Genomic DNA, 17,090 nt, shown 5'->3' with positions numbered 1-17,090 from the left:
GATCGCAAACGCACAGCCTGTGTGCGCGCGCAATCGCGATGACGTACTAATACGGGTCAGGCTCTTAAAGCCCAGGGCACTGACACGTATTAGTACGTCTTGGGCTTTAAAGGGGTTAAAAACCACAGCTCGTTATGCAAAAATAATTCCCCATATACAAGTAATAGATCACGTTGTCAGAGGCCTGTCAATCTAAGACAGTGGGCGGAGAGAAACCGCCGGGAACCCGCCAGTCCGACTAGTCTGTTAAAGTATGTATTTCTCTAAAACGCCGCAGAGTTTCAGAATGAAACTTACCTGGCTGACATCATACAGTCAGTGTCTTCTGTACGCAGTCCGCGCATTGGGAGCCACTGGGGACCAACATGGCGGCCACGGGGGACTTTACCAGATCCACAGCTGCAATAATAACTCATGGGGGGAAAGCGATGTGTACCTAACTATTTAAATGCCACTCAGCCACTGCTGCTAAAGGCAGATGCAGCCTGTGTAACAAAATTCCTACACCGCTTCAACTGAATGACATAATTTTAGATTATGTCATTGCACATAGATTAATAAATTCAGGCTTGCATCTGGTTTAATGGCAGGGCTTCAACGTTCATTACCATACAGCTCCACCGCGCTGCTCTGCTCCACCGCGCTGCCCTGCCCCTCCGTGCTGCCCTGCTCCACCGCGCTGCCCTGCCCCTCCGCGCTGCTCTGCTCCACCGTGCTGCCCTGCACCATCGCACTGCCCTGCCCCATTGCGCTGCCCTGCCCCATCGCGCTGCCCGCCCCTCCGCACTGCCGTGCCCCACCGTGCTGCCCTGCCCCATCGCGCTGCCCTGCCCCATCGAGCTGCCCTGCTCCACCGCGCTGCCCTGCTCCACCGCGCTGCCCTGCTGCACTGCTCTGCCCTGCTCCACCACGCTGCCCTGCTCCACTGTGCTGTCCTGCCCCATCGCGCTGTCCTGCCCCATCGCGCTGTCCTGCCCCATCGCGCTGTCCTGCCCCATCGCGCTGTCCTGCCCCATCGCGCTGTCCTGCCCCATCGCGCTGTCCTGCCCCATCGCGCTGCCCTGCTCCATCGCGCTGCCCTGCTCCATCGCGCTGCCCTGCTCTGTGCTAAAGTGCATTTAAGGATCAACACTGAAATCAGAAAACTGCTGAAAAACTGTGTAGTGCCCTAATATCAGTATCTTTCTCTATCGATAGATTGAGATCTATTTTGGCATCACACTTTTAGTTGGTTAATAACTGAATTTTGCTATTTCATATAGAACTCCTAATAAATATAACATTAACAATATAAAGATACAGTTACATTATTACAAATATATTTGTTTTATTGTTGGCAGACGTCTTTACCAGGAACTCAGAAAGACATATGATATCCTCAGGTTTGAAAGCAGATGATCATGGTATCGCACCAGATACATATGAAGAGCATGCCTTTCCTTCAGATATAACATCAGCCCTTCACAGCAAAGATCTATTTTATGATCAAGTGGTCCTATCTTCTGATTCATTACAGAATGTTGAGCACAGAAAGGGAGCTAAGAAGCGGAGCGCTCACTCAGGGGTGAAGCCATTTTCATGTTCAGAATGTTGTAAACGTTTTAATTATAAATCAGATCTTGTTATACATCAGAGAATTCACACAGGGGAGAAGCCATATTCATGTTCAGAATGTTGTAAACGTTTTAATCATAAATCAGATCTTGTTATACATCAGAGAATTCACACAGGGGAGAAGCCATATTCATGTTCAGAATGTGGGAAATGTTTTACAGACAAATCAAATCTTCTCAAACATCAGAGAACCCACACCGGGGAGAAGCCTTTTTCATGTTCAGAATGTGGGAAATGTTTTATTCGGAAAGAGTATCTTGATAGCCACCAGAAAACCCACACAGGGAAGGAGCCTTTTTCATGTTCAGAATGTGGGAAATGTTTTAATTGGAAAGCGCATCTTTATATCCACCAGAGAACCCACACAGGGATGAAGCCTTTTTCATGTTCAGAATGTGGGAAATGTTTTATTAGGAAAGAGCACCTTGATAACCACCAGAAAACCCACTCAGGGGAGAAGCCTTTTTCATGCTCAGAATGTGGAAAATGTTTTATTCAGAAAGAGCATCTTGATAACCACCAGAAAACCCACACAGGGGAGAAGCCTTTTTCATGTTCAGAATGTGGGAAATGTTTTATTCGGAAAGCGGATTTTGATCGACACCAGAGAACCCACACAGGGGTGAAGCCATTATCATGTTCAGAATGCTGTAAACGTTTTAATTATAAATCAGATCTTGTTATGCATCAGAGAATTCACACAGGGGAGAAGCCATATTCATGTTCAGAATGTGGGAAATGTTTTATGCGGAAAGCGCATCTTTATAACCACCAGAAAACCCACACAGGGGAGAAGCCTTTTTCATGTTCAGAATGTGGGAAATGTTTTACAGACAAATCAAATCTTCTCAAACATCAGAGAACCCACACCGGGGAGAAGCTTTTTTCATGTTCAGAATGTGGGAAATGTTTTATTCGGAAAGAGTATCTTGATAGCCACCAGAAAGCCCACACAGGGAAGAAGCCTTTTTCATGTTCAGAATGTGGGAAATGTTTTAATTGGAAAGCGCATCTTGATATCCACCAGAGAACCCACACAGGGATGAAGCCTTTTTCATGTTCAGAATGTGGGAAATGTTTTATTCGGAAAGAGCACCTTGATTATCACCAGAAAACCCACACAGGGGTGAAGCCTTTTTCATGTTCAGAATGTGGGAAATGTTTTATTCAGAAACAGCATCTTGATAACCACCAGAAAACCCACACAGGGGAGAAGCCTTTTTCATGTTCAGAATGTGGAAAATGTTTTATTCGGAAAGCGGATCTTGATCGACACCAGAGAACCCACACAGAGGAGAAGCCTTTTTCATGTTCAGAATGTGGGAAATGTTTTTATCAGAGATCAAATCTTATTGAGCATGTGAAAACTCACACAGGGGAGAAGCCATATTGATGATCAGAATGTGGAGAATGTTACAGGGGTAAAGTAGATCTCGTTAGACATTAAAGAAGCCACACAAGGGAAAAGCTATTTTAATGCCCAGATTGTGAGAAATGTTTTAGTAAGAGATCAAGTCTTATAGACCATCTTAAAAACTCACATTAAAATCATAAATCATAATTATTTTTAGTATGTTGGAAATTTTTACCCACACAACTTCATAGTATTCAAACTGCTCTCAAGGGGAAATAATCATTTTTATTTTTTTAAACGTACTTATTTGACATCATACAAAAAATACAATAGTTACCGGCATATGCCAAAAAGGTTCTTTAACTGCAGAAGTCTAGAGGAACTGAAGAGGAGACAGGCTGGTATGCAGGGCTGGTATTGGAGGGAAGGGGGAGGGCAAACTGGGCAATTTATCAAGGCTCTCACTCTTTTAGGACCCCTTAGTATTTCTATTCTGAGGTTAAGACTGCTTAAAGACCTTTGGTGACATCACGGTCATGTTACCATAATGTCACCAAAGGTCCTTTAACAGCAGGAGTCTATAGGAACTGAAGAGGAGATGGGCTGGATTGTGCTGTATGTGTGTACCATGGGGAAAATAAGTATTTGATACATTTCCGATTTTGCAAGTTTTCCAACCTCCAAAGAATGGAGAGGTCTGTAATTTTTATCGTAGGTACACTTCATCTGTGAGAGACAGAATCTAAAAATAAAAACCAGAAAATCACATTGTATGATTTTTTACATAATTAATTAGCATTTTATTGTATGAAATGAGTATTTGATCCAATAGAAAAACAGAACTTAATATTTGATCCAGAAACCTTTGTTACAATTACAGAGCTCAGATGTTTCCTGTAGTTCTTGACCAAGTTTGCACACACTGCAGCAGGGATTTTGGCCCCCTCCTCCATACAGATCTTCTCCAGATCTTTCAGGTTTCGGGGCTGTCGCTGAGCAACATTGAATTTCAGCTCCCTCCAAAGATTTTCTATTGGGTTCAGGTCTGGAGACTGGCTAAGTCACTCCAGGACCTTGAAATGCTTCTTGCGGAGCCACTCCTTAGTTGCCCTGGCTATGTGTTTCGGGTCATTGTCATGCAGAAAGAGGAGGGAAGGAGGTTTTTGGCCAAAATCTTGCAATACATGACCTCATCCATCCTCCCTTCAATACAGTGCAGTCGTGCTGTCCCCTTTGCAGAGGAGTACCCCCAAAGTATGGTGTTTCCCCCACCATACTTCCCGGTTGGGACGGTGTTCTTGGGGTTGTACTCGTCCTTCTTCCCTCAAACATGGCGAGTGGAGTTGATACCAAAAAGTTCTATTTTGGTTTCATCTGACCACATGACCTTCTCCCATGCCTCCTCTGGATCATCTATACGGTCATTGGTGAACTTCACACAGGTCTGAACATGTGCTGACGTGACCAGGGGGATCTTGCGTGCCCTGCAGTATTTTAATTTTAATCCACGACCACGTAGTGTGTTACTAACGGTAATGTTTGAGACAGTGGTCCCAGCTCTCTTCAGGTCATTGACCAGATCCTCCCGTGTATTTCTGCGCTGATTACTGACATCTCTCAGAATAATACTTACTCCACGAGGTGAGTCCCAGACCGAGGAAGATTGAGGTCATCTTGTGTTTCTTCCATTTTCTAATAATTGTGCCAAAAATTGTTGCCTTCTCACCAAGCTGCTTGCCTATTGTCCTGTAGTCCAACCCAGCCTTGTGCAGTTCTACAATTTTGTCCCTGGTGTCCTTACACAACTCTTTGGTCTTGGCCATGGAGGAGAGGTTGGAGTATGATTGAGTGGACAGGTGTCTTTTATACAGGTAACGAGTTCAAACAGGTGTAATTAATACAGGTAATGAATGCAGAGTAGGAGGGCTTCTTAAACAAAAAAAAAAAAAAGAATTCTTTCTGGTTGGTAGTTGATCAAATACTTATATCATTCAATAAAATGCAAATTAATTATGCAAAAATCATACAATGGGATTTTCTGTTTTTTATTTTTAGATTCTGTCTCTACCATTTTATGAGCTGCCTTGAATAATAACCAAGCGTATTCTATGGAAAAGTCTTATTTGTACAAGTACCCTGTGAATTGTAAAGTGCTACCAAATATAAAAGTAATTATTATACATACAGTTGCAATAAAAATTATTCAACTTCCTTTCCAAATTCCGTTTATTTCCAAAATTTACAAACGTTTTGCTGTTTGCAATAAACTAATGAAACAAGAACAATATAAAAAGCTCAACACAACTAATATAACATGTGGTTTCTCTAAATTCACCACAAAATTGCACGTTTAATGACTCCTGCCATCCAAGAATGATTCCATCCCTTCATGAGCTGCATCTTGAGTACTTAGTAGAACCCTTTCACTGCTACATTCAGAAACCCTGCTAACCTCATTAATATTCCTTGCATGCCTTCTGTCTCTTTCAATTGTGCCCTTTGAAACGTGCAGTCAGCATGTAATAAACTCTCCTACATCCATGACTTTTTCCTCTCAATTCCCTCAACCTTCTGGTTCTCACTGAAACATAGATCCAGCAGTCGGATACCACGGCCGCTGTTGCTCTCTCTCATATGGTGGCCTACACTTCTCTCATACCCCGAGAACCGACAACAGATCAGGTGGAGGTGTTGGTCTGCTCCTTTCAACAAAATGTACTTTTTCCCCCCAGTACCCTCCCTTATCTTCCCTTCTTTTGAGGTCCAGACTGTCAGACTCTACCGGCCTTTCTCCCTGTGAGTGGCGGTTCTGTATCACCCTCCGGGCACCTCCTGTCAGTTTCTGGATCACTTTTCCACTTGGCTTCCAAATTTTCTATCTTGCGACATCCCCACTCTCATCGTGAGTGACTTTAGCATCCCAATTGGCGATCCCCTTTCCCCATCTGTCGCTCATCTTTTATCGCTAACCTTCTCCTTCGGCCTTTCACAACTTACTAATTCTCCAACACATGAAGACGGGAACACACTGGACCTGATCTTCTCCCGGCTATGCTCAGTACATGACTTTACTAACTCTCCTCTTGCGCTCTCTGACCACAACCTTCTTTCATTCTCTGTCAAGAACTGTAACCCTACTCATGACACCCCCACTTTCCACACTTATAGAAATATATGCGCCATTAACACCCAGAGATTTATGAAAACGTTGCAATCATCATTGGCCCCAATCTCCTCCCTCTCATGTCCTGACCCTGCACTGATGCACTATAACGAAATATTGCAATGCGTCCTGAATGAAGCCGCACTTCCTACACATAGAACAACTCGGCACAGACGATGACAACCCTGGCACACACCGCAAACACGTTTTCTCCAGCGGTGCTCCAGGTGTGCCGAACAGCTGTGGAGAATATCTAATCTGGCCAAAGATTTCATACAGTCTAAATTTATGCTTAAAACATATAACTCTGCCCTTCACCTCTCCAAACAAACCTACTTTAATAATTTCATCATCTTACTGTCCAATAATCCTGAACACCTCTATGACACTTTTCATTCTCTCCTTAATCAAACAGCACAGGCCCCGACCACCGACCTCAGCGCTGACAATCTGGCCAACTATTTCAAAGAAAAATTTGACCATATCCGAAAGGAAATTTTCTCCCAATCCCCAAATGTTATGCATGCTCCTCCCTCCAACATTGGTTTGAAGTCAGAAAATGAGCAAGATGCAGTCACGGAAAAAGAAGTGACCAGGCTCCTTGCATCTTCTCGCCCTACCACCTGCACCAGTGACCCTATTCCCTCACATCTCCTTCAGTCCCTTTCTCCAGCTGTCGCCACTCACCTACCTAAAATATTCAACCTCTCCCTCTCATCTGTTATTTTTCCCCTCCTCTTTTAAACACGCCAGCATACATCCATTACTTAAAAAAACTATCCCTTGACCAGAACTGCGCTGCTAACTACAGACCTGTTTCCAATCTTCCCTTTATCTCTAAACTCCTGGAATGCCTGGTCCACTCCCGTCTAATCCACTATCTCTCAGATAACTCTCTTCTTGACCCTTACCAATCTGGTTTCCACTCTTTAGACTCTATTGAAACTGCACTCCCTAAAGTCTCTAATGATCTACTAACAGCTAAATCTAATGGTCACTACTCCCTGCTGATTCTCCTGGATCTCTTTGCAGCATTCAACACTGTGGATCACCAGCTCCTGCTCACTATGCTCTATTGGCCTCAACGACACTGTTGTCTCCTGGTTCTCCTACCTCTCTGACTGCTCCTTCACTGTATCTTTTGCTGGCTCCTCCTCCTCTCTCCCTCCCCTTACTATTGGTGGTCCTCAAGGATCAGTGCTAGGCCCCCTTCTTTTCTCCTTATACACTGCTCCTATTGGACAAACAATCAGCAGATTCGGTTTTCAGTACCATCTCTATGCTGATGACACACATTTATAAACCTCTGCTCAAGACATCACCCCTGCATTATTACAAAATACCAGTGATTGTCTTTCCGCTGTCTCTAACAGTATGCCCTCCCTCTATCTAAAACTGAATCTGTCAAAAACTGAACTACTTATATTTCCTCCCTCCACTAACCTACCTATGCCCGATATTGCTATTTCCGTTTGTGGCTCCACCATTACTCCCCAGCAACATGCCCGAGGTCTTGGGGTCATATTTGATTCTGATTTTTCCTTCGCTCCTCACATCAAATCACTCGTTCATTCATGTAATCTACACCTCAAAAACATCTCTAGACTCAGAACTTTTCTTACCTTTGACTCGGCAAAAACTGTTACTGTAGCTCTTTTTCATTCTCGCCTGGACTACTGCAACTCTTTACTAACCGGTCTCCCTCTTTCTAAACTTTCCCGTCTCCAATCCGTCCTTAACGTAGCAGCAAGGATCATATTCCTCTCCAACCGTGTAATGCACACGCCCGGGCTGAGCGGCGTGTGCGTGTGATTCCACTGGACCGTGCCGGAGAGTGAATGCCTGGAGGGGCGTAACTAGGTATTCACCCGATCCGACCAGGGTCGCACGACGGCATACGACGCCAGTGCACCAAGGAGGAACCGAGCAGAGGGACCAGGTGCTACTCCAGGACAGACCGCGGACACGGCTGTTGACCCACACAGGGGAATACAGGAACAGACTGGTAGGAATAGGCAGGCACGACTGGTATGCAGGCAGGCGGGTATGCAGGCAGGGGGGTACAGGCAAGCACGGCTAGAGTGCAGACAGGGAGGCACTAGCAGGTAGGAACACAGGGGGAATAGGACCCAGTACACACTGGGACTCAGGAACAGAACCACAGATGTGGCGGACAAACACAGCAGAGTGAGGCCGCCCAGAGAGGTGAGCGAGAGCAGGGCAGGACAAGGCCGCCTGGAGGGGTGAGCAAAGGGTCAGAGCTGAGCGAGACTGCCGGAGCAGTGAGCAAGGAGTAAGAGCAGGACGAGGCCGCCTGGAGCAGTGAGCAAAGGAGTCAGAGCGGGCTAGAACCGCCAGAGCGGTGAGCAAAGGAGTCAGAGCAGGCTAGAACCGCCGGAGCGGTGAGCAAAGGAGTCAGAGCAGGCTAGAACCGCCGGAGCGGTGAGCAAAGGAGTCAGAGCAGGCTAGAACCGCCGGAGCGGTGAGCAAAGGAGTCAGAGCAGGCTAGAACTGCCGGAGTGGTGAGCAAAGGAGTCAGAGCAGGCTAGAACCGCCGGAGCGGTGAGCAAAGGAGTCAGAGCAGGCTAGAACTGCCGGAGCAGTGAGCGAAGGAGTCAGAGCAGGCTAGAACCGCCGGAGCGGTGAGCGAAGGAGTCAGAGCAGGCTAGAACCGCCGGAGCAGTGAGCAAAGGAGTCAGAGCAGGCTAGAACTGCCGGAGCGGTGAGCAAAGGAGTCAGAGCAGGCTAGAACCGCCGGAGCGGTGAGCAAAGGAGTCAGAGCAGGCTAGAACCGCCGGAGCGGTGAGCGAAGGAGTCAGAGCAGGCTAGAACCGCCGGAGCGGTGAGCGAAGGAGTCAGAGCAGGCTAGAACCGCCGGAGCAGTGAGCAAAGGAGTCAGAGCAGGCTAGAACTGCCGGAGCGGTGAGCAAAGGAGTCAGAGCAGGCTAGAACCGCCGGAGCGGTGAGCAAAGGAGTCAGAGCAGGCTAGAACTGCCGGAGCAGTGAGCAAAGGAGTCAGAGCAGGCAAGGCTGAGCAGGGGGGACAGGGCTCTTTTCACACAGAACAGACAGGAAGGGAAAGGCAGAGCCAGATACCCACAGGGTACTTGCAGTGAAGTAGCGAGTGGACCACAAACTCACAAACGGGAGTACAGAGACAACAAGCAGGAGTTAGGTACGAGTTCAGACTCTGCAGAAAAAGGAAGGGAACGGACATAGAGGCAAAACAGGTAAAGGATAGGAGAGAGTTCAGACTGGAACTGAGTGTATGGAGGAGACCGACACTGCAGCGGAATACAGGAGCGGGTCTGGGAATACGGCCCCCAGAGAGGCGGGACGAACAGGCAAGGAGCGTGTTCAGACAGGACAGACAAGATACAGGAGCGGGTCTAGGTAATCGGCCCCTAGAAGACGGGAGGAACAGGCTAGGAGCGTGTTCAGACAGGACAGACAAGATACAGGAGCGGGTCTAGGTAATCGGCCCCTAGAAGGCGGGAGGAACAGGCTAGGAGCATGTTCAGACAGGACAGACAAGATACAGGAGCGGGTCTAGGTAATCGGCCCCTAGAAGGCGGGAGGAACAGGCTAGGAGCGTGTTCAGACAGGACAGACAAGATACAGGAGCTGGTCTAGGTAATCGGCCCCTAGAAGGCGGGAGGAACAGGCTAGGAGCGTGTTCAGACAGGCCTGGAAATACAGCCTCCAGGATAGGCAGACAAGAGAACACAGAACGGGACCTGGCACCTTCAGAGTGCAAGCACACACTGAATGAAACACAATGCTCAGGCAGGGATTGATTGGAGCAGCTGAGTTATATACCAGGTGACAGACAGCAATAGGCTGAGGACGCACAAGGGGTGTGACCCACAGCAGGTACAAAAAGCAGGAAGTGATCGGGCGCCGCCCTTAAGCAGCAGAAACAGACACAAACAGACAGCATGGAGGGAAGCCAGAGAGACATTCTGGACTGGAGAACAAGTGCGCGCCCCTGCACAGTGGGAGATGGACCACTATGCAAGGACGCCGCCAGGTATGTTACAAACCGCTACACCGATGCCTCTTCCCTATGCCCATCTAATACAGAGTTCAAAATAAACTTATCACGCTTACTCACAAAGCGCTCCATGCTTCAGCACCGCCCTACATCTCCTCCCTCGTCACAGTCTACCACCCTACCCGTGCCCTCCGTTCTGCCAATGACTTTAAACTAAAATCCTCCATAATACGAACTTTCCACTCTCGTCTCCAAGATTTCTCATGTGCTGCGCCAATTCTTTGGAATGCACTACCGAGGACAATTCGATTAATTCCCAATACCCACAGTTTTAAGCGTGCACTAAAAACCCATTTCTTTAGACTGGCCTATCGCCTCAATATACTTATCTAACTGTCCTAGTTTAGCCCATATTAAAATTTTCTTCAAATTCATGTTCATACCATCCATGCACATAATAGTCTGGAATGTACACGTACTGACTGGTGAACAGTTCATGTAGTGTTATGTACATACCCTATTTAGTATATTATGGCTACATTATATAACATACGTACATGATACCTTTTGTGTCCCCCCTATTTCCTCATAGACTGTAAGCTTGTGAGCAGGGCCCTCACTCCTTTTGATATGAGTTATGCTTATTCTGTAACTTCTGTATTGTCTGTATAGGTCCCCCCTAAAATTGTAAAGTGCTGCGGAACATGTTGGAGCTATAAAAATAAAAATTATTATTATGGCCGCTATCACCAGCTGTAAACATTGCTACATACCCAGACATCGGTTTTGCCTCATTCCTGAGGAATCTTAGCCCAGTCTTTATGGTTATCTCCCTTTGGTTCATTAATATTCTTGTGTTCTCGAGAGTGGTTGAAAAAGTTGTGAAGAGACCATTGCTGATTGGAAACAAGGAAAAGAATACAAAGGGATTGCAAAGACATTGAACTTGTAAAGACTACTTCCAGCTGTAACTCTAAGAACATTCAAAGTCCCAGGAACACTGGCTACACTACCTGGACTTGAAGGAAACATGACCCATCTCCAAGAAGTACACCTTCACTGACCAGAGTTGTCAGCTCTAACAGTGTCAAAATCATGTCAATAAGTCACAGGAATTTTGGGATTCTCTCCTGTCGAGCGATGAAACAAAACTGAACATTTTCAGTCCTATGGATAAAAGTATTATTGAAAGAGGATGAATGAAGCAAATGCTAAAAAGAACACCCTGCCTACGGTGAAGCATAGTGGTGGCTGGGGGGCACTTCCAAAGATTTTACAGTACCAACCTTCAAAAATGATGGACACCTAGTAACTGTTGTGGAGTCATTCCCATTAAACCATGAGGAACTGTATGTGGAATGACTCTTTTGGTTTTACTTCATAAATAGCTGTCTTTGTGGGAGTCAAAGCAGGATTTTGCCAACTCCCTTCTCAGATTCACAGATTTACCATTCCAAATTAATTTGATTCAGGTTTCCTCTCATCCCATAGTACTAGATTTCACCTCTGCGAAGCATCAGAAATGAAAGTTACAATCTTAGCTATGACTACTTTCTGCTCTCTTCTATATGTTCTTGCCTCCTCTTGACGTACCATCCTACTCAAGTGAATGAGATAACCATTACTATGAGAGAGAGTTCCACTGAGCAGCTGATTCACTTAACCCTAATCAACATCTTCAATGGATATCGCGCTTTTCGCAAGGATTTTGTGAAGGAACAGATTCCATTCTTATATTAATTGTGTGATGTGTTTGAATTCTATAAGACTTTGTGCTAAGAAGAATTTCGGCTGCGACATACAGATATCCAAGATGGTGATTAAGAGTTTCATATAACTTTAAGAACAAGAATGACTTTTCCTAAAGTGAACTTGAGATGACGATGGCCGCCTGCCAAGAGTATTATGTTAAAGTAGATAAGTAATAGATGTAATGTTGCATAACTGGGTGTAACCAATTAAGTAAGACTACTGGATTAATTAGACAATTGAGTGTCTTTGTAGAGGGGCCCCAATTCTGTAAACCCCCTTGGAAAACCTATAAAAATATACTCTTGACCCTCCCACAGTGAGGGACTCTTGCTGAGCATCACCGGGTTGTGGTCTCCTTTATTCCCTCCCATCGCGACGCCTGGGCGCAATGGCACCCCCTGCTGTTGGCAGATTGCCATAACAGATTTTATGAACAAGTTTATTCGACCTGTACAGGCATTCGCACAATTTCTCCCTCTACATTTCTGCCCTCTGTCAGTCACTGCAATGGAGCTGAGCTGCAGGGGCCGCAAAGAATAGTAGCCGAACTTAAGTAGCTGGTGTTATATAGATTGTTAGAAAAAAGACTCCGGTCCATCAAGTTCAACCTTCCTCCACCAGTTATACATTCTCTATCGCTAGATTATTTAAAACCCACAATGCCATTTGTTGTGATAAAAATATCCAGCCATTTTTTAAAAACTGTTCTAGTGTCTGCCATTACTACCTCTTGTGGTCGGCATTCCACAGTCTGAGTGCTCTAACTGTAAAGAACCCTTTCCTATTTAGCTGCCAAAATCTCCTTTCCTCCAAACGTAATGAGCGCCCCTGGTTCTTGAAAGGAATAAGTCATGTGCAAGTTGTAGCGCCTGCGTCTCTTCCTCCTGCTCCTCTCCCGCGGCAGAGACGCCGACCCCCTTACCGCCACGGCCCCCGGCTAGAGTGTCCCACTCCTCCGTCCTCTTTACACACTGACACTGCCCGGGGTACACGCACAACTAACAGATCCCCGAGTACTGTGCTTGGGGGGGCACGCGCACTTCCTGCCTCTTAAGGGGCCGCATGCCATTCTGAATGTCCCTGGCCAATGGTTGGATTACACTAAAAGGACAACATCTGCAAGGGGTTTGTGTGGGTTTCCTCCTGGTTCTCCGGTTTCCTCCCATACTCCAAAAGACATAATTATAGGGAATGTAGATTGTGAGCCCCAATGGGGACAGTGCCCATAATGTCTGTAAAACGCTGTGGAATTAATGGCGCTATGTAAGTGAGTAAAATAAATAAATAAAATAAACTACTTAAGGCACCTCCTCCAACATGGAGGTGCCTGTGCAACGTTGTAAATTTGTTTGCTAAACACTCTTGTTAGTTCTCAGGTCCCAGTGCATGTATCTCCATTTACCTGCCTGTCCATCAACCTGTCTACCCGCCGTGCCCGCCTGTTCCTGCCTCCTGTCCCTTGGGGGTCAGTTGCTATCTTCCCGAATTCAGACCCGGATTAGCACCTGGTCCACCTTCCTCACCCCTCCTTGGGTCATGGAGTAGTAAAGCCCCTGTACATCTGAAGTCGAATTTCTTGAGGTTCCTAGTTATTTTCCCGAGTCTCTCCTTGCACCACGGCACAGTGGTTCCACCACCCATCTCGTTACACAAGTCCTTTGTATTGATCTCACATGTATTTATACATATACGCGAGATCTCCTCTGAGGCTTCGTTTTTCTAAGCTAAAAAAGCCCAACTTTTCCAACCTCTCATCATATGAGGCCTCCGTCCCTTGTAATAATCTAGCTGCCGCCTTTGAACTGACTCTAACTTCCGAATATGTTTTAAAATGTGAAGCCCAAAACTGGATCCCGCATTCTAGATGTGGCCTCACAAGTAATTTGTAGTGACTACTACAGATTAAATGCAGCTATACTTTGCAGCTTTGTTCTTAGTGTTTCTAACCTGCATACACCAGAACAAATAACAGTTGATTGCGGGGTTGTTAGATGTTGGACCCTACCGATCTCCTATGGATGACCGATCCAATTAATCAGTATTCCGTGACCAAACAACCACTTTAATCATCTGTACTCCCCAGCATGCTGAGTCTTCACAAGTTGATTCACAAGCTTGTTTATAATGGTGATGAACATCATCTGAGCTTGCCGATCATCTGAAGCCTCAGTTTTCCGCCACTGGATACAACTCTCCATATTGACCCCAGTTCTTTTGACACAGAGGTAACTTGAACATTCTTCAGTCTTGTAGACATAGTGCAGGTTTGAGTCCTCTATCGGGGTCATTTCAGGAGAACCACTAAAGCTTATCTGAAGGTTTTATTATGGAAGGTATATGGTACAAGAAAACAAACTGGGACTCTTATTGTTTTAACCCCTTCTTGTGATGTGTATTACCAAATAAAGACAGTTTGGCAAAGTACACTGTTCAAAAAAATAAAGGGAACACTTAAACAACACAATGTAACTCCAAGTCAATAACACTGAAATCAACCTGTCCAGTTATGAAGCAACACTGAATCAATTTCTCCTGCAGTTGTGCAAATGGAACAGACAACTGGTAGAAATGATCGGCAATTAGCAAGATACCCCCTATAAAGGAGTGCTTCTGCAGGTGGTGACCACAGACCATCTCTCTGTTCTCATCATTTTTGGCTGTTGTTTTGGTCACTTTTTCATTTTGCCATTGCTCTCACCCCTAGAGGTACAGTAGCATGAGGCGGTGTCTACAGCACAACCCACAGAAGTTGCTCAGATAGTGCAGCTCATCCAGGATGGCACATCAGTGCGAGCTGTGGCAAGAAGGGTAGCTGTGTCTGTCAGCACAGTGTCCAGAGCATGGAGCAGATGCCAAGAGATGTGGAGGGAGCCATAGGAGGGCAACAACCCAGCAGCAGGACCGTTACCTCCTCCTTTGTGCAAGGAGGAACAGGAGGAGCACTGCCAGAGCCCTGCAAAATGACCTCCAGCAGGCCACAAATGTGCATGTGTCTGCACAAACAGTTGAAAACCGACTCCATGAGGGTGGTATGAGGGCCCGACGTCCACAGATGGGGGTTGTGCTCACAGCCCAACACCGTGCAGGATGATTGGCATTTGCCACAGAACACCAGGATTGGCAAAGTTGCCACTGGCACCCTTTGCTCTTCTCAGATGAAAGCAGGTTCACATTGAGCACATGTGACAGACGTGACAGAGTCTGGAGACGCCGTGGAGACCGATCTGCTCCCTGCAACATCCTTCAGCATGACCGATTTGGCATTGGGTCAGAAATGGTGTGGGGTGGCATTTCTTTGGAGGGCCGCACAGCCCTCCATGTGCTCGCCAGAGGTAGCCTGACTGCCATTAGGTACCGAGATGAGATCCTCAGACCCCTTGTGAGACCATATGCTGGTACGATTGGCCCTGGGTTCCTCTTAATGCAGGACAATGCCAGACCTCATGTGGCTGGAGTGTGTCAGCAGTTCCTGCAAGATGAAGTCATTGAAGCTATGGACTGGCCCGCCTGTTCCCCAGACCTGAATCCGATTGAGGACATCTGGGACATCATGTCTTACTCCCTCCACCAATGTCGCGTTGCACCACAGACTGTCCAGGAGTTGGCGGATGCTTTAGTCCAGGTCTGGGAGGAGATCCCACAGGAGACCATCCGCAACCTCATCAGGAGCATGCCCAGGTGTGGTAGGGAGATCATACAGACAAGTGGAGGCCACATACAATACTGAGCCTCATCAGGAGCATGCCCAGGCATTGTAGGGAGGTCATACAGGCACGTGGAGGCCACACACAATACTCAGCCTCATTTTGACTTGTTTTAAGGACATTATATCAAACTTGGATCAGCCTGTAGTGTGTTTTTCCACTTTAATTTTAGGGGTGACTCCAAATCCAGGCCTCCATTGGTTAATAAATGTGATTTCCATTGATGATTTTTGTGTGATTTTGTTGTCTGAACATTCAACTTTGTACAGAACAAAGTATTCAATGAGAATATTTCACTCATTCAGATCTAGGATGTGTTATTTGAGTGTTCTCTTTATTTTTTTGAGCAGTGTATATAATCCTGAGAACATAAGGCAGGGATGTCAAGCTCCAACACACAGAGGGTCAAAATGAAAAACTTGGACAAAGTCACGGGTCAACCAGTATACAGTATGATGGGCCCCACCTAGTCCTCCATACAAATAATGGCCACACATGGGGGTGGCGGTTCTGGTGTTGCGGGCCAAATATAACAACCCTGCAGGCCAGATTTGGCCTTCAAGCCAGAGTTTGACATGTATGCTGTAAGGCATATAATATTCACGGAGTATGGATGGTACGATACAAGCTCATGCAACAATGTCAGATGTGGTTGGGCTTTTCAGATTTACAAAACAGGTCTACGGGGTAACATTTCTGCTTGTGGAGAGTGACAAGCCAAGCCTGGCATGTCAGAGTGAGGAGACTTATAAGCCATGCATGCTCCTCTGGGAAATTGTGGAGCTAGAGCTCTAGTCCTCTTCCTCTCTGAAGAGGCGGCTTTACAAAAGTAATTGATAAGTAACATCAGAACTTTCCTGGCACAGTCAAAAGTGTTTAATCCATGAAAATGTGTAAAATGACCAGACCGTGCTCCTAAAGTTAACTTACACCCAGCTCACTTCAAGAGGTTGCACTAAATTGCGAAGGAGCCATCATCAAAATGATTGGGGCGACTATAGACTACCGTAAGTGTGTTGTGCATCATTTGATGATACAGGGGCAAGTAAACAGAAGACCCGACCAGAAGCGCACTAATGCTTAAGAAACAAGCATTCCTTACATTTATTAAAGCTGTCAAACAGTCGCAAATCATGCACACGGGAGTGATTCAAACATATCACCGAGTACGCTGAAAATACTCGGTACTCGCCCGAGCATACTCGCCGAAAGGGTTAACCGAACATACTCATCACTAGTCAGCACACTATGGCCCCCTCCAGGGCTCAACACCCTTATCCACCCATCTTTCCAACACAAGGTTTGGCACATAGAGAGGTAGGACATATAGTTGTTAGGGACCATTCACATTAAAAGGTCACCTTGACGTGGTTGGAGGCTTTGTGCTTGTTGATCAAAAAACGCTAACAAAGCACCTAATGTTTACAGCAATATTGGAGTTCATGTAATCAGTAGTCGCAGTGCGCTGACACATCGAGTATTAGTATGTTAGTATATTGGCCATATAGA

At 46.1% G+C, this 17,090-nt stretch overlaps 2 protein-coding genes across 4 annotated transcripts in view; both read left to right on the top strand.

Annotated features, from left to right (window-relative positions):
• LOC141205551 (uncharacterized) overlaps positions 1-3,755 on the top strand; it is a 57,636-nt gene extending 53,881 nt beyond the window's left edge. For 2 of the 3 annotated variants that reach the window (XM_073664116.1, XM_073664117.1), the window contains exon 7: positions 1,341-3,748. In XM_073664116.1, coding sequence (XP_073520217.1) covers positions 1,341-3,007 — 1,667 coding nt within the window. In that variant the 3' untranslated portion in view covers positions 3,008-3,748. Of the gene's footprint in view, positions 1-1,340 lie in introns of all 3 variants that reach the window. The other variant, XM_073664118.1, reaches the window with a different exon arrangement.
• LOC141205544 (uncharacterized) overlaps positions 1-17,090 on the top strand; it is a 216,762-nt gene that overhangs the window by 179,609 nt on the left and 20,063 nt on the right. The window lies entirely within an intron of this gene.

This window comes from Phyllobates terribilis, unplaced genomic scaffold (genome assembly GCF_046119375.1).
Source record: "Phyllobates terribilis strain yellow unplaced genomic scaffold, ASM4611937v1 Scaffold_140__1_contigs__length_4765195, whole genome shotgun sequence".
Classification (NCBI taxonomy): Eukaryota; Metazoa; Chordata; class Amphibia; order Anura; family Dendrobatidae; genus Phyllobates; species Phyllobates terribilis.
This window is presented reverse-complemented; position numbering and strand designations above follow the sequence as displayed.